At 41.0% G+C, this 26,697-nt stretch overlaps 1 protein-coding gene across 1 annotated transcript in view; it reads right to left on the reverse strand.

The window, feature by feature from the left end:
* Positions 1-26,697, reverse strand: part of AGBL4 (AGBL carboxypeptidase 4) — an 848,931-nt gene that overhangs the window by 191,714 nt on the left and 630,520 nt on the right. The window contains exon 7 of the mRNA XM_062497943.1: positions 1,494-1,583. Within this exon, the coding sequence (XP_062353927.1) occupies positions 1,494-1,583 (90 nt within the window). The remainder of the gene's footprint in view (positions 1-1,493; positions 1,584-26,697) is intronic.

Here is a 26,697-nt window from a genome sequence, read left to right on the forward strand (position 1 = left end):
CTGCTTTTTTAAAAATATTGGTTTTGTTTGGGTTTTCTGTGTTTGTTTTTTGCTTTTTTTTTTCCTTACAAAGCACAAAGTTTCTGTGAGGCAATCAGAGCATGACTTCTATCTAGCTGTTTCATCAGACTAAGCATGCCACCCGCTTTTACACATTGTTTTCTTTGGGTTTTTTTTTTTTTTATTATTTCCCCTTTGAATAAACTCTCCATTATCAAAATAAAATAACATCATTTACAAAGCACCACCTCAGCAGCATGCCTCAGCTTTCATTTCACAGGGCTATGCCAGCAGCCACGAACAGAATCAAAGCGGCCAATTAAAAATCCATATTCATTAACAAACATCATGTGTGCTGTAATGCCCTGCATTGACTGTGGCACGGCAGGAGATGGGGAACTCACTGAGTGTTCCTGCTCTCAGTCTGTAGCATTGTTTTATTAGAGGAAGGGTTTTACCTATGCCACTCCAGGCCAGCAAGGAGAGTGTCCTGGCAGCCCAGGGGGCTGGGGCAGCAGAAGGGGCAGCTGCTGACTTTTTGCCTCAGAGAGATGCCAGACACAGCTCCTTGCCAGGATGAGGAGCACACAGAGACCATGAACGTGTGCCAGACCGTCCCCACCGAGGTCTTTGGGTACCAGCAGGGCTGATGGCAATGGAGTCTGTGGCACCACGAGCAGACAACGTAATAAACTCTGCATATGCTTGATTGATGAAACTCATCGGCTCAGCAGGGCCAGGTCCAAGCTGCTGCAGTGAATTACCAAATTGCCCTGGCTCCAGAGGAGCTACTTTGATTTACACCATCAACACTTCACTGCTGCAGACAGTCACATGCATAAGTACAACATTTCAGACCTATACAATGAAGTTATATGAAGGCGTTCCAGGGTTATTTGTTTATTTGTACCCACAAGCCTGAGATTTACAACTCTTTATAAATACAAGCTGTGCAATTTGCTTTCTATTTTTAGCAGGAATGCTTTGTGCAGGAAACAGCTGTCAGCCACTGGGAGCTGTGTACCTCAGAGCAGCAGCTTCAGACAAAGAGAGGCCTCTTAGAATTCAACTGGAGAACTAGGGTCACTGTTTGTGATGGAAAAGAAGCTGGAGATAGTACACAGCAGGAAAAAAAAATAAGCAGTTAACAGAACAAACCCCAGAAAAATGGGCTGGAAAAGCTCTGAGTAGGGACCTTTACACAAATATATTGCATATGAGTGTGACTGCCTCAGTCTTCCCAAATAGCTTTAGAACCCAATTCTGTCCAATTCTGACCAAGTTCAGCAAACATTCACAAGACTTGGAGTCAAACTGTTCCGGTGGCCTCAAGGAAGACAAGTAGCTGTGTATTAGATAGGATATTCTGCTGATACCCTCACTGTGAAAAAAATCTATCATGTCCCATTTCAGAGCCAAAGCCATCCACACCAACCACGTGCATCAGCAGGAAATCAGATCCCACCAGATGTGACCCTTGTGCAGGCTCTCACCTTGGCAGACGAAGGAAGAGGGTGTTTCTCCAGGATGGACCCGTGCAGTGATGAACACCACTTTCTGTTCAGCCCCTGGACGCAGGTTTGCTGCAGCAGGAAAGGGCAGGGGACAGAGGGGAAAAAAAGAGAAATGAAGATCATTAAACTGTGCCCCAGATGCAGAAGCCAACAACTGTTCATTTTTAAAACGCATCCTTTGATTAAAAATGGTCACATGTTATAAACAAGCACAATCCCTAAGCAGAGGCAGCATCACCAGGTCTCCTTCCCAGACTGCACAAGGGCTGCAAGAGTAATGACATGCAGCCAAACCTGCAACAACAAATTTAGCTCTCTTTTAAACCCCAGGATTTACTGCAGCGAGTTTAACTGCACTGTAATTGTGCTCTCAACTCGTGATAAATGTCCCCCTGGGCCACAGGAATAGCAGTGGGGCTCCAGTCAAGGTAAAGCCAATTGCACCCTGCATAACACTTGGTACAAACCTTAACAGTGCCAGGCAATGGCAAAGTGCTACAAATTATATTTATTAGGCTTTGCTTTGGAGGATTTAGTGGTGGCCTTTTAAAAATCTGTTAAGTGTTTGGGACTGCGTCTGCTCTAACTGAAAGTTAAAAAAAAAAAATATAGAAAAGAGACCAAGATCAAATCCAGGAACCTTCTCCAGTGAGGGCATGAAAACGTGTCTTTCCCCTTCAAATTACAGATAGGTGGAAGGTAGATTTAGATCCCAACTATGCTGAATTTAACATGGGTTAATCTCTCAGTTTTGAAACCACATCACTTTGGCCACCTGCCTCAGCCATAAACTACATGGGTCAACCAGGATCCTTTCTTTGTTTGTGCTGCGACTGCATTTAATAAACAGCAAATGAAAATTATGCTCTTTCAAAATGGGTTCTGGGAATTTTAAAGACTATAGGAGGTCAGGACCTCAGTTAGATGTCTTATCTCAACCTGAACACACACAGCAGGGGTAATGCTAAACACAGCAGGCTCCAAATGCTAGAGACAGTTTAAATCTTTGCTTTGAAATAAAAAGTTTACAGAAGGGAAAGTAAATCCAAGCCATTTTTTTCTCCCTGTTTTAGTTAGGTAGATGTATTGCACAGGTATCCAAAGTCACACTTCTGTTTTCAAACATGTGTGAGAGTCCTCAAGACCATACCTCAGTTAATTTTTTTAAATTTCCAAAATTCTTAGAAATGCTCCATGTTCCCCATGGCAAATCACAGCTTACAGAACCATAGGAATAATCAGTACATTTTTTTTTGCTGTTCTCAGGAGACAACTGCAGCAGGTTTCTTATTTCCTTAGCATCTCAAAGTCCTGCAGCTGCTCTCCCTATGATTCAGCCATTCATTTGTTCTTTCTTACACCAGCTTCACCATTCTCTGATATTTTTGAACCCCAGAGGCAAAGAAATTTAAAAAAGAAAGTCACTGCCAAACCCAGCAGCTGGTGGAGTCAATTCTCTTGGCAGAAGAAAAGTGGTAGGCAGCAAAAAGGAGCATAACCCCATCAGCTAGAAGTCGATGACCATCCCACATCATTTGCATTAACATTAAGTAGTGTGGGAGGAAGGAGATAAATCAGCAAACCAACTTTAAAGAACAAAAGGAGAAGGCTGGGATCACTTTTGCAAGAGATGAGTTTTCCTCCCCTCTTGGAAAACCAGCATTGCATTAAAGGGACTGTGGCTCAACACAGATGTGGTGCTCAGCATGTGACTGCCACACTTTGGATCTGGAACAGCACTGGTTAGGAATCTTTTGGATAGAAGATTGGTTTGGGGTGTTTTGTGGCTTTGGCTTTGTTTTCAATTACAAAATTATTGTTCTTTATACTTCATAACACTTATTAGAATCATTATTATAATCAATAATTTTCACTATGCAAGTCTATTTTAATTGGCAATAAATTAAACTCCCCACTCAAGGCTGCTTTGCTCACAATGACAATTAGTAAATGATAGCCCTGTCTTTCTCTTGACCCATGAGCCTTTCCTTTTTTATCCTTATCCTGTCCTGGATAAGAGGGAGCAGCTGTGTGGGCATCTGGCTGCTAACCAAGGTTAACCCACCAAACAACTATAAAACACCATTTCATTTTTAAATTTAAATGTTACATTGGAAATACATCCTATTTTCTACTTCAGGATTGAAAAGATCAATCAAAATTAAGAAGATTAGAAGTGTATAGCTTTGCTTAGTAGATGCCAAAAGCACTTAAGCAAAATGACAGAAAGGCACACTCCATTTAGCCACAGCTTTGAGACTTGTGGAAAAGCAGAGAAATCTGTTGTGGTACCACTTTTACCCTTCTGAACACCATAGCAATGAATCTTAGGAAAAAAACTCTTTGACAAAGCAGGTTTTCTTGGAAAGAAAGGAAAGTAGACATGTCTGGAGTGGTTCCTTTTTCATTTTCTGTTCTGAGAAGTATCTTGAAGATTGAAATGAACATTTTCTCTTCCCTTTGAAGGCTACCATGATCATCATAATGGGTAATATTGTCCTTGACTTGTGACTGAGACCTAAACAATTTCTCACTGTGTGTTACACCCTGGTGTCCTGCTACTCACCCACTGCCATCCTGCCTCTGCTCTGAGGAGAATTCCCCCCAGCAAAGCTATGAATATCTGAGATGCTATTCAGAACAATCAACACTAATCTCAACATCTATTCTGGCTCTCCAGCAACCACAGTAGTGATAAACACCAAGCAAATTTCCTACTGGAAAGAAACTCAATGAGCTGCAAGCAGGCAGCTCAGATCTCTCCCTCTGAATATCACTTGTGCTGTTTGGCCCTCAACCCATGTACTTTCCCCTGTAAAGCTTTGGCATATTCAGGCCAATTGCTTAAAACAACCCTACTGGCATCCCAACTCCCTCAGTTCTCACCCTGAGAAACCACAAATTCTACTCCTGGTTGCTTATTATGCTACTGCAACTAAAGCAGGGATGCACAGAAAACGTTTTCTACTCACAAAGAGAGTCAGACCAAATTTTAAACCTTCACAAGAAGGCAGCAAATCCACTCAGCCATTTTCATTCAATTTTCATTTTTATGCTATTATAAAAACATGCAAATGACAGCGTTTGTATATAGCAGCTTAATGATAAGTATCTAGAAATTTCAAGCAGAAATATTAAATTTATGGAATTCCATTTGCACCACCAAGATGAAGTGCTATAACAGAACTGAGGTAGAACACCACTCCTCAACATCCAGGATCTTTCCTGCTACCTTATCAGACCAGAATCAGACTGCAGATTTATGGTTTCTTCAGTTCTTGCAGTCCTGATGTAGCTAATGATTCAATTCACAAATTAGCACTAAGGATGAGAGGTCTGACCCAAGAAGTCTGGTCCAGAAAGCCTTTAGGCTGGTGCCCATCAGAAGAACTTGGGAGTGAATTTCACTCTTTTCAGAGGACTTTAAAGTCGAGAAAGGTACTAGAAAAATCTTGTCATCTCTGGAAGACCAGAAGGCTCTAATCCATAGGAATCCATCATCCTAAAAACATACAGACAAATAACGATTTGATTGAAATACCCACATGTATTTTAATGGAATGCTATCCATTGCAAATGAATTTCATATTGTCATCCTGTCTCAGGTACTTTGCAGTACGAGGTGGGCTGTTGCCAGCGTTTTTTATGCAAACCCCTGCGAGTTAAAGACACCACAGAGGAAAACAAAACAACTCTATTGCATTACACTCCTCCGTGCCACCTCGGCTCATTTGCGTCCAATGGACCTGGAACATCTGTGCCGAAAGCGAACGCTGGTGTGGGTGCTGCCCTGAGTGCCTTGTCCACCACATTAACCTGCTTTAGCAAATCAAATCCAAGCAGCATTTACTGTAGTCTATTTTTTTCCTCAGAGACCAGACCAGCACCTAATCCCATTTATTTTTGCTCCTTCTGGCCATAAATGTCATTTCAGGTAAGAGCGCGCATCTCAGCAATGCAGGAGTGCAAAGGAACAGAAAGTTTGGTCACTACTGAATCCCACTGGACTTGGTGAGGTCAGATTTTCTTTCTCACCTTCTTATAGTTGGCTTGAGCAGTACAAATAATCTGAGTGGGACAGAAGGTCAAAATGAAGCCATTTGTACCCCAGAGTGATGAGCAAAGACTGCACTACAGGTTTTGGAAGTCAGACACCTATTCCTATGTAGTTTTACCTGAAATGGGGGGCAGCAGTACTTTGTCTCCCATGCAAAAGCCATGGAAGGTCAGGTAGCACTGCTACAGGGGACCCTCACTGCTCATGGACTCCTCTCACTTCCCATCACCTTCAGCCTGTCTTGCATTGCTTTTTTTCAGCAAAGCCTCCTTTGTGCATGGACCATCTACTCAGCAATTGTCCTGCATTTAATGCTCCAAACTGCATCCAAAACCTTCCAAGTTTTGGATTTTCATTAAGGCTCTGTCCTTGACTCTGTCAGGTGCTTAAGTACATGATTTGTTTGACGGATTTGTATGGTGCTCAAAAATATGCTTAACCATAATTTTGGCATGAGAGCTGTGCGGAATTTGGGCCATTTTGCAGGAAGCCTGCCTCTGAGATCACTGTCACAATGTTTTAAAGTTGGAGATTGTGCAACTATTATCCTTTATTGCTTGTTTTATGCCAAAGTCTCTCTTTCTTTTTACATTCCTCTTAAAAGCAAAGCTATTTTGGAGCATTTAATATTATTTAATCTCTTTACTCTGGCAGCATAGAAGTTACAGGAACCATTACAATGGTCCTGTGTGAGCATATGCTTTATTGATGTATATGCTGACCTAATATCAAATTGATTTTACTCAGCTTTTCTGCTGACCATGGAAAAATGCAAATTAGGTATTATATTTGCACACTAATTTTATTGGGCCCCTGTGTCTTCATAAAAAGATAAAGTTTGGGCTAATAAAAATAAAACATTTCTGGGGCTAATATAGGCAAATGTTTATGTAGGCAGGTAACAAATTGGTTTGTCATTTAGGGGAACATAAAGAGCACTAAAATCATCTTTAGGCAAAATAGATTGGTGGCTTTTGCTTAGCTTTTAGCTTTCATTTGCAAAATCAATTTAATGTAGCAGTGTCTCAAAGAAAGGGTGACACAGGATTAAGACATTAATTGTATTCCCCCTCCATAACTCCCCCTTATTCAGATGCCCTGGGATTTGGGTTTGCTCTTATTCAAAGCAAATTAAATGTATTTCAGCAGAAAATTGGAAAAAGGAACCTTTAGACTTTTGCCATGTGTGAGCATGCTACTGGGACAAGCAGGGGCAGGTAGGAAAGTGGGACTCAGTGTTCTGAAGGCAGATGCTGACAGTTATCAACACTTGTCAGTGCCACCAGGAATCTGAAAGTGTAGTACCTGTATGATGTTCTTTGTGGATTTGCCTTTGTTCCTCCCTCTCAGTCCTCTGTAACAATGCCTCGTGCATCCCCAAAGGCCTGGAGCCCTGCTGAATGCAGCTGAGTGAACTTCGATGAGAGTTTAAGTAGACAGGCATATATCAACAGCCTAGCTTCTTTTTATTGAAGGGAATTGGCCTATTTACATCTCAGAGCAGGCAGTATTTCTACTCAGCTCTTGGTTTTCGTCCCCTCCTTCCCCTTCCCTTCCTCAGTTGCAGGGTTTTTTGGAGGGGTTCCATGTGGTGGGAGGTTAAAATAAACAGTTTTGATGTTAATACTTGACTGCATTTTCAACTTAATAGCCCAGCAAAGGGATCTGACTGTGAAGCAAAAGGCCAGAAATATCTCCTGGTAAAATTATGCTGAAGCACAGATCGAATGACACTGCAGAGCTATTTGCAAAATCAGAAATGGCAAATGACTACAGAGCAAGAGCCCCCTTACCTCCCAGCCCCATTTGCTTGTTTTTAATCTTCATTACATCTTGTAAGCAACCATTTTTCCATCTGGGCTTTCTGATACTGGCAGCTCACTAGGCTTTCGAGGCAGGAAAATTAACTGCATGCGAAACCAGTCAAGATACACTCACATATTTCCTCCCTCCTCATCTCCACTAAAAAAAAAAAAAAATAAAAAATAAACCACTCCAAAAACCACTCCTTAAAACATGAGGTTTTGTTTTTAAATTATATGTATGCATTTGAACATCGGAACATACAGTCCTATGAATAAGAATAGAAATCTGGAATATGAACAGCACATTATTCGTCCTCAAATGGCCAAGGTGATGACAACTCACAATTAAGGATGCAAACAGTAGCATTTAATGTCACCTACCTGCATCACTGTCATATCATAACAGTTTAGCTGGCAGGTCCCCAGCCTGATTTCTTTTTCCCTGTTCTGCTTTGCTATTTATAAAGTCAGGTTGGAGTGTAGATCAACCCGTTGCCCTCCAGAGACCAGAGGCACACAGTAAATTATGGGAAGGCTAAGTGGTACATCAAATGTGTCTCCTCAAAGCTATACATCATCTTGTTAAATTTGATGTCTAATCCCAGAACCCCAGAAATCGTTCCCAAAATCCCAGAAAATGCATGTGTCCTTCAGATGATATAGAACAAGAAAGTAAAGTTTACCTGCAGGGAAAAGGAAAAAAAAACAAAAAACACCAAGACAAAAACATTCTAGACATGATTTGCTAAAGTCTTCATTATACTTGAGTGTTTTTCAATGCCATTTCCTTAAACACCATTGACTCAGAACTCACCTATCTGTATTTGAATACATGAACTCTGATCTACAGTACTCACTTTTTTTTTTCCTTGCAAAGGTAGAAAATAAATTGCAAACTGAATAAACCAAAGCACATCCTACCTATCTCTCTCTAAAAATCTTGCATCAGATAGAAATGCAGTATCTTACACATGCAGCTGCACCAGTGACAGCAATAATGACCTTCAACCACTCCACAGGCTTCTCTTGACTGAGCTCCACAGCCCTTCATCAGTGAAGAGGAGATGGAAACACTCAGGAGCTGCCTGCTGCCCCAGAGGAAGCAGACCTCATCCTTTGGGAAGGAATCAGTACTAACTGGTATCTTTGTTGGCATCTCTGCTCAGGGCCACCATCCCTCTAGAATTCTCACCATCGCAGTAGCCTTCAATTTTTACAAAGGGATAGAACTAAAATATTCAGATGTAAGGCATTTCCACCTGAAACACTACATTACATGAGTACTTTTTCAGTTTGTCTTTAAAATCCAGGGATTCAAAAGATGATGCTAGGACCTGTTAAAAAGCAATTCTCTATCAGCTCTCTCCAGTGGAGAGGGCTAGGGCTCTGTTTGTTTGCTGTAAGTATGCATGGACTTAAAGATAAGAGAATAATTTATGTCAGAATTTCAGCCAAGGTAGAAAAGAGGGAATTACCACCCCCTCACAGAGTAGTCAAGCAGTTACAGGAGCAGCCAGGACACCTTTGATCTGCTTTGGGTTTTTTCCAGTTTTGCTGTGGCTTTGCCTGTGATTAACTTTAGTGCTCAGACTTTCCCATTAAAAAACTGAGAAAAAACCATGTGCACTTCAAAACAGAATTGAGAGTCCCAGTACAGCTATTCTCAAAACTCTTCCAGTTTCTTTGAGATGCACATCCTTGTGTTCATCATGGATTTTTTCCAAGGAAGGTTGGGCTGAAAATTACATTTATAACTGCCATGAGATGCACCTCCAGAATCTGTGAGTCCAGCATCTTTAACCTCTCAAGGTCAAAGGATAAAAAACTAGGGAAGGAACAAGCTCCATCCTGACATGCAAAAATCAGGAAAAATCTTTCTGGAAAGCTGTAACTAGAAAACTTCCATTTACTGGGGCTAGGCCTCATATTATTCACTTAAGAAACAGGCAAAAAGTATAACAGGAGGAGAATTAGGAAAAAAGAAAGAGCTGCAGCAGCATAAAATAGTGGACAAAGCTGGAGATGTACTTCAGGTTTTTCTCTATGAGGAAAAAAAACTGATAACAACCAAAAGTTTCAGATTGGTGGGCTAAAGTCTCAAACCTGGGGGAGCAATGAAACAACACAGCCAACACTGTCACCAGTTAATCTCCTGTGTCCCACCTTTTTGACCTGAACAACATGAACCCTTCTCTCTCTTATTCTACCTAAACACCCATTGAAAAGAACTGGGGACATGATCAATTACAGGACACAGGAGATGATTATTTCTCTGATTTATGTGCTGCATCAGAGCCTCCCTGGGCAGGACAAGGACTGACAGGGTTAGGAAGAATAAAACCTCCAGTGTACAAAACCTTGAAAGCAGTGATCCCAAGGAAGACAAGACGTGCAGGGTGTTCTGCAAGGGGTTTTGGCCTTTACTGAACTCTGACTGTGAGCTCTTCAGTAGCTGAGCTAGCGGTCAATAAAAAGCAACCTGCAGAAATGAGATTCATGAAGAGTCATGCTCCTCAGAACATGGCACTGACCTCTCTGGGAAGCACCAGCACTCTGCTTGGAGAGAGGCTTGAGCCCATGGGCAAGTAAAAGACACCAGTGAATTGTTTCTCTTTTCATATTCACCTCTTGCCTGAAATCAGAATTCGGACCCAAACATGCAGCACCAAAAATTAAGATGCTCAGTAGAGGGTCTTACACACCAAATTCAAATTTTGAAATATTTCAGCAGGTGGGGGATGCAGACTACCCTCAGAGCTGAAGTACACACACCCCTAAGGCAGCCAGGAGCAAATCCTTCTTTACTGTAATATTAGACATTGGCTTCAAATCCAGATGAGAAACCTGTTCTTAATGTAAGCAGGATGGCAAAGATGGAGTGGAAAAGGCCCCCTTTTCACAGGCCCTTGCTTTTTTTGGTTTGTTGATTCTTCAAAGATTTTAATCACAGGGAGATGATGTCAAGGAGTGTGTGGCTTGAAAGGAGACAGCAGCCCTAAATCAGCTTTGCTTAGGTGTGTACTCTCCACTCACTGCCAAGTGACTCCAGCAGCAGCAGGAGTCACAGACATGACCTCAGATAGAAGTGCACCAAGAATACTGGACCTCTATCATAAATCCCAGAGTCTGGCAGGAGAAAGTCCTGTCACCCCCTTGTCCCTTCCCTCAAAAGAAAGCAGTGAGATGCATGCCTGGAGGCAGGGCACTTTCCATTCTCGTTAAGGGCCAACAATTAAGCAAGCTGCCATTCTTATTCAGATGCCGCTCATGACATTTCCCCCTCTGCTGCAAAACCAATTATCACAAAGATGTTTAAATTCCACCTGGACACATAAAACCTTCTCCTTCTCCAGCCAACCTGCTGCCTCAGTCCCCTGCCTTGCAACAAACTGAGAACAGCTCCTCTCACAGATTTGATCCCCCTCAAAGCTCCCTGTAAGCACCACATTAACTTCATGTGCACGCAAGTGTCCACCGATCCTAATTGTCCTTTTTGTCCCATCATTAGTTAGCAATAAATTCCAGAAGTGCAGTCAATCAATACAGCACGGCCCATAGGGGAAAACACATTCTGTTGCCTGCACTAGACACACACTGGAAGGCTGTGAAGAGCTTTGTAAAACCTTTCTAGTCAGCAAACTGTTAAAACCAATTTATACACACTCACACACTCTCTCTCAAGGCAATAAGCCTATGGAGAATTTTAATTAAAGTCAAAGGAGCCTTTAAAAGTGGAGGGGGAGAAATCTAGCACAGCGAGAAATAAATTAATAAAAACACACTCCAAGATGAAGCTCAAGGGGATCACTCTCAGTCATCATTTATTTAAAGGATGGGACACGTCAAAGATAGGAATGTCAAGTGGGAGATGCTGTGAAGCAGCAGAGGACAGAAAAGGCACTGACGAACTGCATGCCACTGCTTCTGTAGCAGATCATTTTTTGTCATGCAGGTTATACTTGTGGCTGGCCACCTGCTGCTTGATACTCACCAGCTCTCTAAGTTAGTCACTCAAATATCTGCATTCCCTTTCACAGTTGATCTGGGAGGGACCTTTCAGCTAATCTAGGCTGTCCTTATCTGGTCAGCACCCAATTTCTGTAGAAAATTATTCCTTTCTCTCAACCTGAGAGTATTTTTCTTTGTCTTTAGCCAGCAGTTTCTTTTGCTGAATTTCATTCTATTTGTCAGTTGCTTCTTCCCTTGGTGCTTATATCTTTCTAAAATTATTTAATTTTTTATGCATTGTTCTAGGTTTTGTTTGGGCCACAGACTACTCCAGAGGATCTGACTGACCCTCCAGACTAACTTCTACAGGCAGGCAAACCAAAGATCAGTTCAATTCTCATTTTCCAGAGCTCAGAGGAGATCTGGCATCCTGCTCTTCACCTGTAATTTTTGCAGCCACCAAATCATATCTTTAGCATTTTCCATAGCACAGGCAAGAGATTTCTTCACTTGGAGCTAGTTGCAAACAAGAAGAGCCATATTTTTTAACTTTAACAACTCCCAGTATCAGCTGCTGGAGCAACATCTCATCATCTCTGCCTGTCTTAAAACAGCTCAGTGGAGTGTAAGATGATTGTGTGGATCAGTGTCCTCAGCAGCCTCCTGGCTACCAGCCTGTGGCCAAGGGAATATAACACTTCTAGTTGGGGCTGTGTCAAAACACCCCCAGCATCAGATGCAAGTTAATCACTCATAATAAATCATGTGATTGTACTGGAAACCCATCCACTCTCAGCCTTCAGCTACAAGAATTATGGAGATCCAATAATGACTGCCCATCTTGACACTTGTTTAGAGAGACTTGTGCTGTCTATTTTCCAGCTAGATCCCTTGGTAGGAAAAAAAAACCAAAAAAACTTCATGGATTAATAAGACCCCACATCAGTTTCCATGCACAAGCATGGAAATACAACTCATTTCCAATGTAGAAAAAAAATGCCAATTATTCAAAACATTAATAAGTATATTTGATAGTCAATGTAAATTGAATCATGTTTTGCCCTCTCCCATAAAGCAAACCAAAACACCTTTTTCATGGAAAGAGGGTTAGAAAGGTTATAAAAATGAAGAAAGTCAAAGTCATTACATTCCAATCAAATTTGATAAATATGTAAATTACAGCAACTAAACAGTTCTCTTTGACAAATGGCTTCCACGTAATGGATTTTTCATAGTAATGAGGCTACAGTGCAGTTGTTTTCTTAAAGCTTTACATTTCTCATTAGTAAAGAGTGTGAGTCAGTGTGCACAATGGGCATATTTACCAAAATAAAAAATAAAGAAACAAAAAAAAAAAAAAAAGGTTCAGACAGCAGCTGACATCTCAGAGGGCTGTCTGAGATGGTGTCATTGCTTCCACCAGCACTGACACCTTGTTGACTTCTCTTTAATTAAGTAGCTTGAACTTGAGGAGCTACTCCATGCCAAAAGAAAGCCCGGGACTTTGCCACTTGAAGTTCAGTTGGGTTTGTCTATCTGTCCAAACAGCCAAAGGTGCCAGCTGCATCTGCTACACAGGCCCTACAACACCTACGAAAATGGCAAAACTTCAAGAAAACCACTTGATGATAGATAAGTAACTTCCCTGGCCACCAGTATCTTCCTGTCTCATTGAGTCCACTGGCATCTCAGACCATGTCAACCATCACAGCACCTATGCATCTCTCCACCTTTCTAATGCAGTTTGAGCACCACTCCAAAGAGAAAGATTCATGGAAGATGATGACCCTGGATCCTACAGAGTGCTTTCAGTTGCCTTATCGTTGTCTTCAGAACATCCCAGTATTCAGCAAGGCACCTCTAAGCTTCTACCTCCTGAGTTCTGTTCACTTGATGCATTTTGGAATGACAAGAGCAGCACTGAAGGTGGTCTGAGCTTCCAACACCTTTTCCACATAAAGGAGCAATGATTGCACTGAAAACATCTCCAAAATCACAGAAGCTCCCTTGTCATGCACCCAGATTTAGCAGGACCACAGCACTCAGGGTTCCCTTCAGTGCAGGCTGCTGGCAACCAACCAGCCAGCTGCTGCCACCACTGAGCCTGCTTTTGTGTCACCACATTCAAAGCCTACAGCTGAACTGGACTCATCTTTTCCAAAGGCGTTTCCTCTGCAGGCATCTTGCCACATCTGCAGAAGCAGTGCTGTTTCCCCACCCTCGCTCCCACCCTGATTTAAATAGAAAAAACAGACTAATTAAAGGGAGAGTGGAAAAGATTAATCCTTTTTGTTTTCCAAATTCCCCAACTCCTCTATCCTGTGCATTGTCCCATACCACCCTGGTGCTAACAGGGCTCCATTTATATATTCTGTACAGTACAAAAATTCCTGAACAAGTATAGGGAGAATTTCAACATGCATGCCTACATCATTTAATATTATTTTGGCTGCTCAGCCCTTCCTGTTTGAGAGAAGACTGCATCCACATCCCCTCACTATAAGGAATTCTGCCACCTGGTATTTGAATTCCTGAGCCAAGGATACATAACTGAATTAATATTTACTCCCAAACACTCTCTGTTTTGCACCCAAGGGTCAGCCAATACATGGTGGTGAGAGATCAAAGACTTTACTGCTGATTTTAAGTTATTTAAAGTAAAAACAAACCTTCTCACCCCAATCTGTTGAAAGTATCTAAGGGTGAAGAAGGGAAAACACAGCCAGGGGGAATGTCAGTGGGAAATAAGGACAGAGGAGGTGGAGGAGAGGACTGTTTAAAAGTCTTCTAATAAGCCTATAAACCCTGGCCATATCTCTGCATGCCTGCATTTCTTTTGCTGATATAGGATGCATACTCCATGTAATGCTATTCTTGTGAGCCAAGAAAATCTGCATGTAGGACAGCAGGAGAATGCTAATGACCTTCAGCTGAGCTGGAATCCAGCAGTACTTCCCTTATCAAAGGTAGGCTTCAGAGCTAACAGTCAACCTTGGCATTCCTCATGGAGCTGAAAATCAGTGAATACAACATGACCACACACATCCCAGTTTGTGCTAAGTGTCCCCCGGTTGTGCCGGAGTTGGAAATTCTTCCCAAATATCCCTCAAGCTATAGAAAAGGTATTTTTTTCAGGCAGCACTTTGTCAGTAAGAGAAAAGCAAGAAAGTTTCAAGCCTATTGAAGTGATGAATCCTTGAAGCAATATGGCTTAACCAGCCCTTCCAGCACAGACCACTGAGTGGTTGGCACAACCACCACCAAAACATCTGTACCCCAAATCTCCACACCTCCCTGGTCTTACCCAGACCTCTGATGAAAGCCGTGTGTTACCCAAGCATACTGTTCTCCAGTCAAAAATATTTGAGAGATTTGAAAAATTAATAGGGATACTCCAGACAAGTGGATAAACAAGACATAATCCTGCTGTCCTTAGAAGCATGTGATAAAAAAACTCAACTTGAATGAAAAGCTAAGTCAGAGCTTGCACCATCTTCTTGATTTATGAACTGATTAAAAAAATAAAAAACAAAAAACCAGAACATATTAGTCCTAATTTGCTTTATCTTTGCATTCCCAATCTATTGATTATAATAATTGTAGAAGCTATCTTCCCATTAGCCACAGTTGTTACCATACAGAGCACATGCAAAAGCCAGAGTGGATTTCATCAGTTTTGTTTCCAGAGTGCTGGTTTCATGTAGCCCTGCACATTTCCAAGGCACAAAAAGAAAAAAAGAGAGCTTCCATGCCATTAAATTCAAGCAGATTTTTCTCATCATTGCTTTCAAATTTAAGCTTTCAAACCAGACATGTCCACAATGATGATATTTAGGACTGAACCCTGGAGAGGCTTTTCAGAAGTTATCGGGGCTGAGCCCAGACCAGTGTCCTAGTTTTGAGAAAGCTTCTAAAATGATGGAAAATTTTCTGGAGGTCATCGTCCTCTATCAAACACATAATGTAGCACTGTCTGAATATGAGGAGAGAAGTCAAAAATCCCGTGTTCTTTCTGTTGCTCTTCCACCGAACTGATGAGTAACCTTTCAAAAGACATTCAGGAATAAATCCGCAAACAGATTTAGCCACTAAAGTAGCCTAAATCCCATTTAAGTCCATAGTTTAGATCTTCAAAAACTGCATTCAGCTGTCACCTAGTTCAGGAGATGTCAGTATCCATAGGCAGCCAGAGTTCTTCCTTTGGCCAAGTCTCCAAGAAATCCATATACCTCTGCCTCTCCTGCTAGTTTTAATAGATATTTCCAAAATGTACCTAAAAAAAATAGTGGCAACAATCTCTGAGTTTTCAACACTCATAGGCTAAAAAGACTTGCCCAGCATTAGGAAAGTCTCCAGGCAAAACAGCTTCTTAAAGCTGAAGACACCTGTAACCACAGTCCAGGAGTATCCTAAACACATTACACTGGAGATTTCTTTCCTTTTTAAAAGTACATAGCATTAAATACTACTAATAATAATAGTAATTATTGCTAATAATAAACATGAACCAGAATTCTGTTTTCCCTCCTTCCACATTGACACCCTGAATTGAAGATTACAGGACCCTGATTGCTCTTGCTCAGTAGCTAATCCAGTGAATACTGATTTAGGTGACAAAGAAAAGTAGCTTCAGCATGAAGACACAAGCACCTCTTCCCATCCCCAAAGCCTGAAGACTGGGATTCTCTGAAGGTTCAAATTTAGAACACAGTTTGGAAAACCTAAAATTAGAGGGGATTTGTTAAAATGTTGTTTCCCTCTCCCAGGTGTCCCCTGACTTGTCTGTGCAACTTCAGGAGGGAGACCAGAGTGAGAGACCCTTCCCAGGGCTGACAGGAGATGTGAATTGAAAACAGGGATAGAATCCAAGGACTGTCCTTGACCACATTCTACTTGACTGCCTTGAGCTAACTGGGTTTTTTAAACCTTATTTTGGGCTTTTTCTGGGAGCACAGGTGACTACTGAAAAACTGATGGTTTTTTTAAGTAGAAGAACAGGTTTCCTTCCAAACTGAGAGTGGTGAGAGAGACAGGCTGCCCAGAGAAGCTGTGCATGTCCCAACCCTGGAATTGTCCAAGGCCAGGCTGGACAGGGCTCTCAGCAGCCTGGTCCAGTGGAAGGTGTCCCTGCCAATGGCAGGGGGCTGGAATGAAATGGTCTTTAAGGCCTTTCCAACACAGACCATTCTATGAAGAAAATTGGTATAGGGACTGTACATACACGCCCTACTTTATTTTTTTTTATGCCTGTTTTCACAACTCTCACTTTATTTTCCTCCATTTTGAAATCACTATTAATGATTATCTGGTTTTATACATTGCTTTGAGATCCTTGAATCAAATAAAACCCTTATATCTCCTTGCATTTATTACTAAAGCCAAATTATGTCTGTTTCTTCTCTCCCTACAAAACAAACTGGAAAGTGCTTTCCCAAAATCTGCACCTTGATCTTCCAGTATTTTATCTACAAAAATGCAGATCTCAGTTTTTTAGGGTGGGTCTTTTGTTGTTATGGTTTTTTTGGTTTTTTTGTGAATAGGTAGAAGACATCAGATGAGGGAGAAAAATTCCCAAAACAAACTACCAAACAAATCTTTCCTAGGAATTTTTTTTGTTGCATTCCCTTCTTACTCTTCTAGCTGTGGGTCACATATGTAGTGGCCTTTCATGGCAACACACATCCAATATTATACTAATATAAATCAATAGTAGATATATTTTAGTTCCATTTTTAATATGCCATTCAATCTTTTTTTTTAATAGAAAAAGAGAACCTGAGCTGCATATAAATGGGTCACAGTACCTCATGTTTACTGTTAAACATGAATTAAATCTGAGTAGCTTGGCATATCTCTATAATAAAAAAGGCACTATTAATAAGATTTCATTAAATGGAGAACTAATGTGTAACAGCCTTATATCAGATATGTGAAAACAGTTTCATAACAAGGTTGGGAAAAGTATTATCAAGGACCTAAGTAGAAAATCTGTCTTTCTTGATACTGGAGGAATTTATATTTGAAGAGTGTTCTTTCCTATTGAGATCTTCATTGACTTGTACAAAAATACCGCTTTTAATCCCAAATCCCCACTGGCATTTTCATATAAGCACTGAAAATGCTATTGGGCTTTAGAGATTTAATTTAATGAAGGAAAAGTATTTCTATTAAAGTGTGTAATTTTTTTTATTTTATTTTTTTCTTTAAACACAACATCTTCTGAGGAACCAGGGAAACAGGATTATTTTAAGCTCTGAAAAACTGACTAACCTGTGCCCTTGTAGAACTCCTGCTTCACAAAGGAAGCTTAACAGCTGTGGCAAAGCCTGTAGGTGCACTTGAAAAGGGACCCTACTGTCCCAAGTCATCCACACTGAGAATGCCAAGCCTGGAAAAGGCAGCAGAAAAAGAGGAAAAGAAATGCCCCCATGCAGTCAGGTTGTTTGTGCTAAACTGCTTCATCATTAAGCTCCATTCTGAAATGTCAAAGATGGGAAAACTCACCAAATAGTACTAAATCTTCTGCATTAATGGACTGATCCTCTTATCTATTCATGTCAAAGAGTATTTGGTCTGGCTAGGTAGGTAACAAATCCACCATTGGGGTAAAGGAAAGCCACTCCATCAATTTGGGTAGAATTGCACCCCTTGGCTCCTGGGATGGGATAGGCTGAATTGTGTCATTTAAGATTCCCTCCATACTAATTGTCCCAGTACTGCTTTTGTGAGGTTAAAAATCTTTGTTTCATGTGTGGATCACTCCTGTCTGTCTTGTATGAATATTCATTATAAATATAAATTCCTTTTCATATTGAGAAGGCAAGTGCACTTGACACCAGGAGGCCTCTCAACAGGACACTGCCAGGCCTGACAAGCTCAACAGCAGTTGTTCTATTTGTGTGCAGAGCCTGCACAAAGTTAAATTTCCTCAATTCAAAAAGAAGTTGGTTTTTTTTTTTTTTTTGTAACTTAGGAGCCTAGCTGATCACCAAGTTACAGCAATGCATACATTCCAAGTCACCTGCTACAACAGCTGGGCCCAGGAGTTATAGGAAAAAGTGCTGTGACAGCAGAAGAGGGTAGAGCAGATATAAACACCTGACTTCTCATGAGATCTCCTACTTATCTCATATTTGACAGCCAGCTCTGCAGAGAGGTTGTTTCTGCAAGGAGGTGCAGATAACAGAGTACCCAGACACCACCACAAACAAGAAAAAGGGTCATCTCCTGCTTCTGAAGCGAGAAAACCTCAGTGGAAAGAGAATCTTCAGTTCTGTGATGAAACACTGATTCCTCATAACCAGTGGACAGAGCTGCTGTAGGTTTCACCAGACCTACAACCCAAACAAGAGCCTGCTAAATCTCACAGTCCCCTTTCCCAGGTTCAGCTGCACATGATGTCCATTCAACATCCTCAGCCCTTTCAGGTAAATTTCCCCCAAGCATGAAATTGTGGGCAAAAAGATAATTGTGCCATTGACCTCAATAAATCTGTGATTCCCCTGTGTGCTCAGCCAGTACAGCCATGAGTATTTCACTACTTGGGAATTTCTGTGACTACCAAAGGAAAGCCAAAGCTGGGATTTCATACAACTTCCTGCATCAGGTTTGTGATCGGTGCCAAAGGACCTCGTGCTTCATTTCACAAGGTTAAAAAGTCAAATATGACAAATCTGGGAATATGGGAAATCGCTTGAAATAGCTGGAAAAGTAAATGCACCAGAGTCACAGATGGAACATAAAATTAATTTTTATTTAAACCTAACTAAAACAGTGGTCAAAGATCATCTGTGAACCTTTATTAAAATAAACATATTGTTTGGGGGATATTTGGAGAGCTACACATCTGAGCTTGACATACAACTCTAATTGTCTCCATTTATTTTTCACTGTGGGTAGCATAATGGACCACATTCTAATTTCATTTATTGCTCTTGAAATAGTCCCAAGATGGGTGCACAGCCCAAGTGCAAAGATAGACACAATGTTGATGTTTGGATTAAGAAGCATCAAGAAGTTTCCATTTCTACTCAAGTGTCACCCAAAAGTTTGCAAATTATTATGCAATAGACTCCTTTTTGGCTTTGCATGAAAGCAATCAATATCATTAAAGCATTTTTACAGTGAATGGGTTGTTTCCTTACTATAGAAACAGGAGATGCACTGAGTTATGCCCTGCATAAAACCACAGTCCTGCCTCAAAGGCTATCACAAAAGTGGCAGATTAGTTCCATTCTTCTACAATCCAAGGAAAATAAAAATCTGATTTGATGGCACACGATCTGGATAACACAAAGATCCATCTAGTTTGCGTGTTTATTTTAAAACATCCGTAGACTTTTTCAGTCAGAAGCCAAATAGTCTCCCTAAGCCAGTTTACCCAACTTTTGATTCAGAACCATTCTGAAAGGAGTTAATACCCCCATCATGAACAGCCTCAAACTTTACATGCAGGTAAAGGTGCAACCTTTACGAGCAACCTCTGTCACCTCAGAAAACTGAGCAAAAATCCCAGTACTGCTGATAGAAAAAACCCTTCTGGGTAAGGCTCAAACCACGAGGGGCCATCCTTCAGCCAGCATAAATCGTTCCTGCTCCACTGGAGCCAGTGGAACTATGACTACTTGGCTCAGCTAAGGAACAGCCCCAAGTCACTGGCTCATCTCTAATGGCACTGCCAGGGACAAGGTGGGTGGAAAGGAGAAAATAAGCAAAGAGAAAAAGTTGATGTAGAGCCGCAGACAGTGTTTTGGCTTTTTTTGTTGTTGTTTTTTTTTCCTTTTTCGTTTTTTTTTTTTTTTTTTAAGAAGCCGGCACTGTCAATAGAAATCCCCCTTCTTCCACTGCATTCTTATGCAAAGATCAGATCTGAAGGTTACCTGCTTCCCCAGTGACTTGAAATGGAATTTTTTGTAAAGTATTCTCTTCAATCTGTCTTTGCCTGTATTTACAGAGCATAAAAGTAACCATAAAATGCCACCTTTTTTTGAGCAAATCTAATCTGCCCTCCCAGTAATACCAAGACACGTGATGATTATCTCATTTTCTTTTTGACAAATGTGGACTTATTGGCTGGTCATTGTCCAAAAAATGCATGTCTCTACATCAGATACATAACAGTAAAGACAAATAAAAAATATGGAACACTGAGCATAGGCAATAGAGGCTGATATCTCTGCCTGGTGACCTGTTCTGCAGAGTCAGTGACACAGAGCAGTCTGTCATTTTCTCTGCACTCTTTATGGCTCTTCCACTCCTCTTTTCCACTTCAGTTTCAGACAAGGAAAGAGGTAAAAAAGGACAAGATGAGTAAAGAAAACTACTTCTGCATGAAGGGCAAAAGATTTATCAAGCTCTTAACAAAAGGAAAACAGTGAAATATCTGGGTTTGGACACCTTGTTCAGGGTAATCAAGATCTCTATAAAGAGACAAGGTCAAAGGTTTCTACTAGGAGGAGGTTTCACTCGATTTTCTATGGATGGAGACAGACTGTAACTGAAGCTCAACAAATGCAGAATGCAAACATTAAAGAGGGGAGGAGGAAAATAAGCATCTATTCCAGATTGCCAGCTATGAAGGACTGGGAGAGGAAGAACCAAAGAAAGAACCGTATAAAATCCAAAGCTTTACTTAATTCAGCAAGAAATAACAAGCAACCAAAAGGCAGCAGTGTCAGCCTCAGTGGAGATGCTTCTCCTGCAGATGTGAGCTGCTGGTGTGCCAGCACAGAGACAGCCACAGCCCGACGTGACCACTGCAAGGCACAACACAACTCTCCCCCTGAATTCCACTGCCTGACCGAGCACCCCAGCCATATCTGGGTCAGGCACATCCTAAACTCAAAGGAGAAGTCTCCTCTCCCATTCGAGGTGGAAACCTTGAGCCCGTTTCCCGTGCTGACAATGGCAAGGTTTGCACCTCAGTCCCAGCAGACAGGCTGAGCACAGCCAAGCCGCTGGGAGAGCTCCTTTGCCAGCAGTCGCAGCAAATGTTACATGGAATAAAAAGGTAAAAAAAGGTCACTCGTAGCCTCGGGCAGAGGAATGGAGAGTTCCTCTGGCTCCCTGGAAAAGCGCAGGGGAGCTAAGCCTGACAAAGGAAGTAGTGAGGCTGCAGGGAAGAGATTAGGCAGGAACACATCCAGGAGGATATTCAAAAAAGCTCTGTCCTTTTTGAATCCACGGGATTTAGACGATAAGGAGGAATCAGGCACCTAACTGCCTTCCTGTAGCTTGAACTCCTACCAGGATTCATCCCAACTGGCTTTGAGTATTTAAGTAATGAGCCAAGCACCTCCAGAGAGCAGAGCAAGCCTTAGTGGGACCAGGCAGCGTTCAGAGCTTCCAGTCCTCTTGTAAGACTGCAAGGGGAGTGTGGAGCATCCAGCCTGGGCAGCTCAGACTAATGCTCATACTTAGCCATGACAAATCTATAGCTTAGTCTCTCCCTGTTTCTCCCTCTGTGAAATAAAGGTCAGCCCTCTCCTATCACATGCACATCCACACTTACCACAGGCAATTCTCAGTGTGAAAGCTTCATCCTGCTTCTGCTTCACACAGGAGTTCTACAGCTGAGGGATTTGACCTCAGTTCTGAGACAAAAAAAGCCTCAGTTCTGAGACAAAGTTCTGTCAGATGTGACACAGCCTATATTCTATTCCATGAGTGCCTAATCCAAGCCCGGACCTGGGAATACTCTGAGCTGGGAGAAAAGGCAGCAAGAACCTTGTATTTGTGGTGTGGAGAAATGGGGGGAAACTACGTAAGTCTTGCTTAGGTCCAGCAGCCACATTAAAGAACCCCCATCACAGCCATTACACTTTATTCCTGCACTTTCATTTTCCAGTATTGTGAGACACACTCCAAAGGCATATTTGCATTGCCAAGGTGTTGCCAAAGTGAAGTGAAAGAACTTAAAGCTTCTTTTATAGACAATGCATCTATTCATGGTAGATAAAGGGATTAAAGATCCTACTAAAATCCATTAGAATCAGGAGTAATACTGCCACATATAGTTTTGTTTTGCACTTTTATTATACCTTTCCTCACAGGATCTTAGAGCACTTGTCAAATGAGAAATTAGGCTCTGCTACTTTAGCAGCATAAAATAAAAACTCTGCTTTCAGATAGAGAGGACAGCTCCACTGGCAGCTGAAGGTCACACAGGAATAGAGCCTGGCTTGTGGGTTTCTGCTCTAAAGCCCATTCTCCTTTTCAATTAAAGGGATGACAGTGCCACATACACACAGTACTTGGGGTAAACATTTGTCTGAGTTCCTCATCTCCTCCTACCATTATCTGCACCATTTTTATTTGAATGCCTCATCTTTTTTTTCCCAGAGTTTTCTGCAAAATTCAAATGAACCGTGAACAAGAGAATGAGAGGTTTATTGAGCCATAGCAGGCTAACACTACCCATGTTCCTGCATGATTCGAATACTCAAGTGGCCCAGCTGCTCTAACATTCAATTAATGAATTCCAGAGATTTGGGAAGGGGGTGGAGGGAGGGAAAAAATTACACAAGGTGTTGGCTTTGCCATTGCATTATCATAGGTGTCTCATTCTGATGAAGGTTAATGAGGAAAGTTCAAATGCTAAGACATAATTAAAGAGCAATAATTAAAGAAGCTGACACTGCTAGAAGCAGCACATGGAAAAAATGTAAGATTGTTTCCCTTTAAAAAACCCCAACAGGTTTATGAAATGAATCCCTGTATTCCAAAACACAAGGCAAGCACTCATTAATTGGTATCATTACACATTTAATGTTGTTTGCCCTCCCTTTCCTGATGCCATGTGCCTCTTTTTGGATGGGATACTCAGCAAGTGAAGCTCATTTGGCAAGGCTGGAGCCTGCTCAGATGGACGTGAGCTGGTCCTGGCTGGCACAGAACTGAGAGGGGTTCAGACATCCCCCAGATGAGCACATTAGGAAAACTGACCATGAAAGCCACTGTAAGACAGGCAATGCCCTGACCACAGTATTCTAGAAGCAGCCAGTGCAGGACATAATACTGAATATTTGGAAAATTGAAATATTCAGATCCTAAAAGCTCTGGACATTTCGGTTCACTGGATATCTTTGTTTTAGACTGGCTGGTTCACACAGCATGAAACAGAAAGGAAGAAAAAGGAAAGAAAAAAAAAGAAGCAACTTCTAATTTATTTTTCTAATTAATTTGCAGCTGCTAGTTAACATGCATCTTTTGTTAATGACATCAAAACTTCCCACTGTTCAGAAAATTTCACTGATTTACTGAACACTTAAGAATCACTCAGCACTGTCAACATAGCAAGCACTGCCATGGTAAACACCAGTTTGCCTGCTGTTGAAATCCAACTCTGCATTAATGGAAATGAGGGAGACAAGAGGATCTCTCCTAGCTGAATAAAGTTATGTTTAGATAAAGGAAAGGAAGAGGAAGAGGAAGAGGAAGAGGAAGAGGAAGAGGAAGAGGAAGAGGAAGAGGAAGAGGAAGAGGAAGAGGAAGAGGAAGAGGAAGAGGAAGAGGAAGAAGGAAAGGAAGAGGAAGAGGAAAGGAAAGGAAAGGAAAGGAAAGGAAAGGAAAGGAAAGGAAAGGAAAGGAAAGGAAAGGAAAGGAAAGGAAAGGAAAGGAAAGGAAAGGAAAGGAAAGGAAAGGAAAGGAAAGGAAAGGAAAGGAAAGGAAAGGAAAGGAAAGGAAAGGAAAGGAAAGGAAAGGAAAGGAAAGGAAAGGAAAGGAAAGGAAAATATGTTGTTAAAAATTCAGTGCAAGCCAGCCTCCCTCAGAAAGTGGCTTTTTTTTAAAAACAGATTGATTTTGACATTTCACCTTTCTCCTGATCACTGGCTCCTGCAGAACTGGCACAGCATCCATCACTGCAAACACCTGAGGAGCAGTAAGTCTCCTTTTGTAAACCTGCCAGCAGCCAGTCAAGGCAAAACTTGCAGCTTTTTTAACAAAGGTGCAAAATCCAGTACCAGAGCAGACAGGTAAGGGCTCATTTTCATCCCAAAGTCACACCAGTATTTGAAGATAGGTCTCAGGAGGTGAAAATCCAGTGTTTCAATGCACTGAACTCCCATGAATGCTTTCTTGGGTGATTTTGTCTTTCTAAGAAACTAAAATTATGGGGAAAAAGCACTAAGAATAAGACTAACAATAACAAAAAAACCCATTCCTTACTATCTCCATTAGTAAGGTGTGCTGCCCTTGTTCAGTGGTGACCAAGGGGAATCTGTTTACAGATGACTGGTGGCTGAGGCATTTTGACAGCAGGAATATGTCTCCCATAATACATTTCTGTCCATCTAAGCTAAAGTGCTCTGCTGTCTCTTTCTACCTACAGATGTCTTAAATTCAAGGCAAGAACTTGGCAGGAGTCTGAAACCAGGCAAAAAGTGCTACAAGTATATTCATGGAAATTGTACATTTTGAAGCTTAGCAGGCAGAAACCTAATTATAACTTCATAAGCTCTTCCCAAGGTTGATTCCACAGTGGCAGAACCCAGATAATCAACTTTCTGAAGCTGGTTAAAAGAAAAAAAAAAAAAAAAAAACAAAAGAAAAAAAACCAACAACTTATTTTCAGACCAGATTCAGGAGGGAGGAATTCTTCCAGTTATGGAGGAGTTCCAAAGCAACTGGCTCCAAGAGATCAACCACCTGCTGTAGCCTTGCTACCAGCTCAGAAATAAAATAGTAATTACAAAAATTCAAATGAACAGCCCCAACTCAAAACCTGTAGGCAAAGGCTCTTGACTGAAGAACTCACGCCCATTTCAGGATCTGCACCAGAAGAAATCCAAAGGGTTCTAACATTAACTTTTACTGTGATAGAACCACTTTTGCCCTTCAAGGATTTTTGCAGAGATTTCAAACTGTCAGAAACTCAATTTGCATCCAGAGCAATGAGATAAATGTAAACCATCTTTAGCTTTTAAGGCCAAAACCCGCTGAAGTTCCCATGACAATGACTAGAGGGCATTTAGATACGTCTGCCTGCTCATGACATGTTTTCTTTCTTTCACTGCCTCAACTGCTATACTCAAAAAGTCTTTGCTTATTTAATCTCTTATGTTTCATATTTCTTTTCAGGTTGCTGGGGTTTGTTTTTAGGCATTTGGGTGGGGTTTTTGATGTGTTGTGTTTTGTTTGTTTTTAAGGATTAATTGCTTGAATGGCTCAGAATGACAATACATAATTACCAATTGTGAATTGTTAGAGCAACACAAAAAAAGTCACAACAAATACTTACAGAACTTGCAAGAGCAGTCAGGGCCTCAAGTACGGATCATGGGTCTCCAGAAAATCAAGAGTTAAACATGAACACCTTAACTGTTTTCCCCTTTGAACTGTTTTTAATGGAACAGAATGACCTATATTAAAGGCCTTTAAGAGATTACAGGATGTAAACACTAAAACTGGCCCTTATAAATCTAAACCTAAAATCTGATTAATTCAAGTAGACTAGATAACAGTAAACTTCCAGAAACAAAGACTCCTAAGAATTACTTACAAATAAATCTCTGTCTGAGGAAGATTTTTTTGCTGCTCAACTCTTCATCTCACTATTTCTTAAAAAAGTCTTCTCTTATTTTCAAGACAATTTTTCCTGAAATAAGTGCACATAAACACCAAGACCCTCTAGTCTGCTGTTAGAACAACTTGCTCATGGCAGAGGAGATAGGAAAGGAAAGAATAGGAAAGGAAAATACAGTAAGGAGGGTACAGGGATCAGTTTCTGTACATCAGTAAAATACAAGCTTTATCAGGTTGGGAAAACTGATGGAGAAAAAGTTGTAAGTAATTTATATTTCTGTAATCCTACATAAATATAGCTGTAATTCTGCTTTTATGTATAACCTTTTGTTCACCTCACACACTGCAGATTCTGCAGGCCAAGAGCTGTATCACTGTCTTTTATCCATGGTTAGGCACTTCTGTATTACTCCAAACTAATGAAACATAATGTTATCCTAATCTCCTCTGTAAAGCTTATCATCAATTGTCAATTATCCACAGCATTGGCAAGAGAAGAGGAAATAACAAAGTTGGCTCAGCAAAAGAAATTGATAAAGTGAAGCACATTTAAATTCGATAAATCTGTCACTGTTTTTAAGATGCATATTTTTGAAAGGTGAATTTAAGAAGTAGGATGAGATCATCAATGTGCAAAAGGGTTTTCAAAAGATTAATATCAAGATTATTCCTAAATAGAATGGGTAATTGGCTGGTGGACAATCAAAAGACTTGACTACACTGCAGCTTCTTTCTTTCTTAGAGTACATTTAAATGCATCGTTTCATCTCTCACTGTGATTTATACTACTTTTATATAGTCTGTAGTACAAGAAAGTTTTGGCCTTCAAATCAGATAGGTCCTCTAGGAA

The sequence above is a fragment of the Cinclus cinclus genome, chromosome 8, assembly GCF_963662255.1.
Source record: "Cinclus cinclus chromosome 8, bCinCin1.1, whole genome shotgun sequence".
Taxonomy (NCBI): Eukaryota; Metazoa; Chordata; class Aves; order Passeriformes; family Cinclidae; genus Cinclus; species Cinclus cinclus.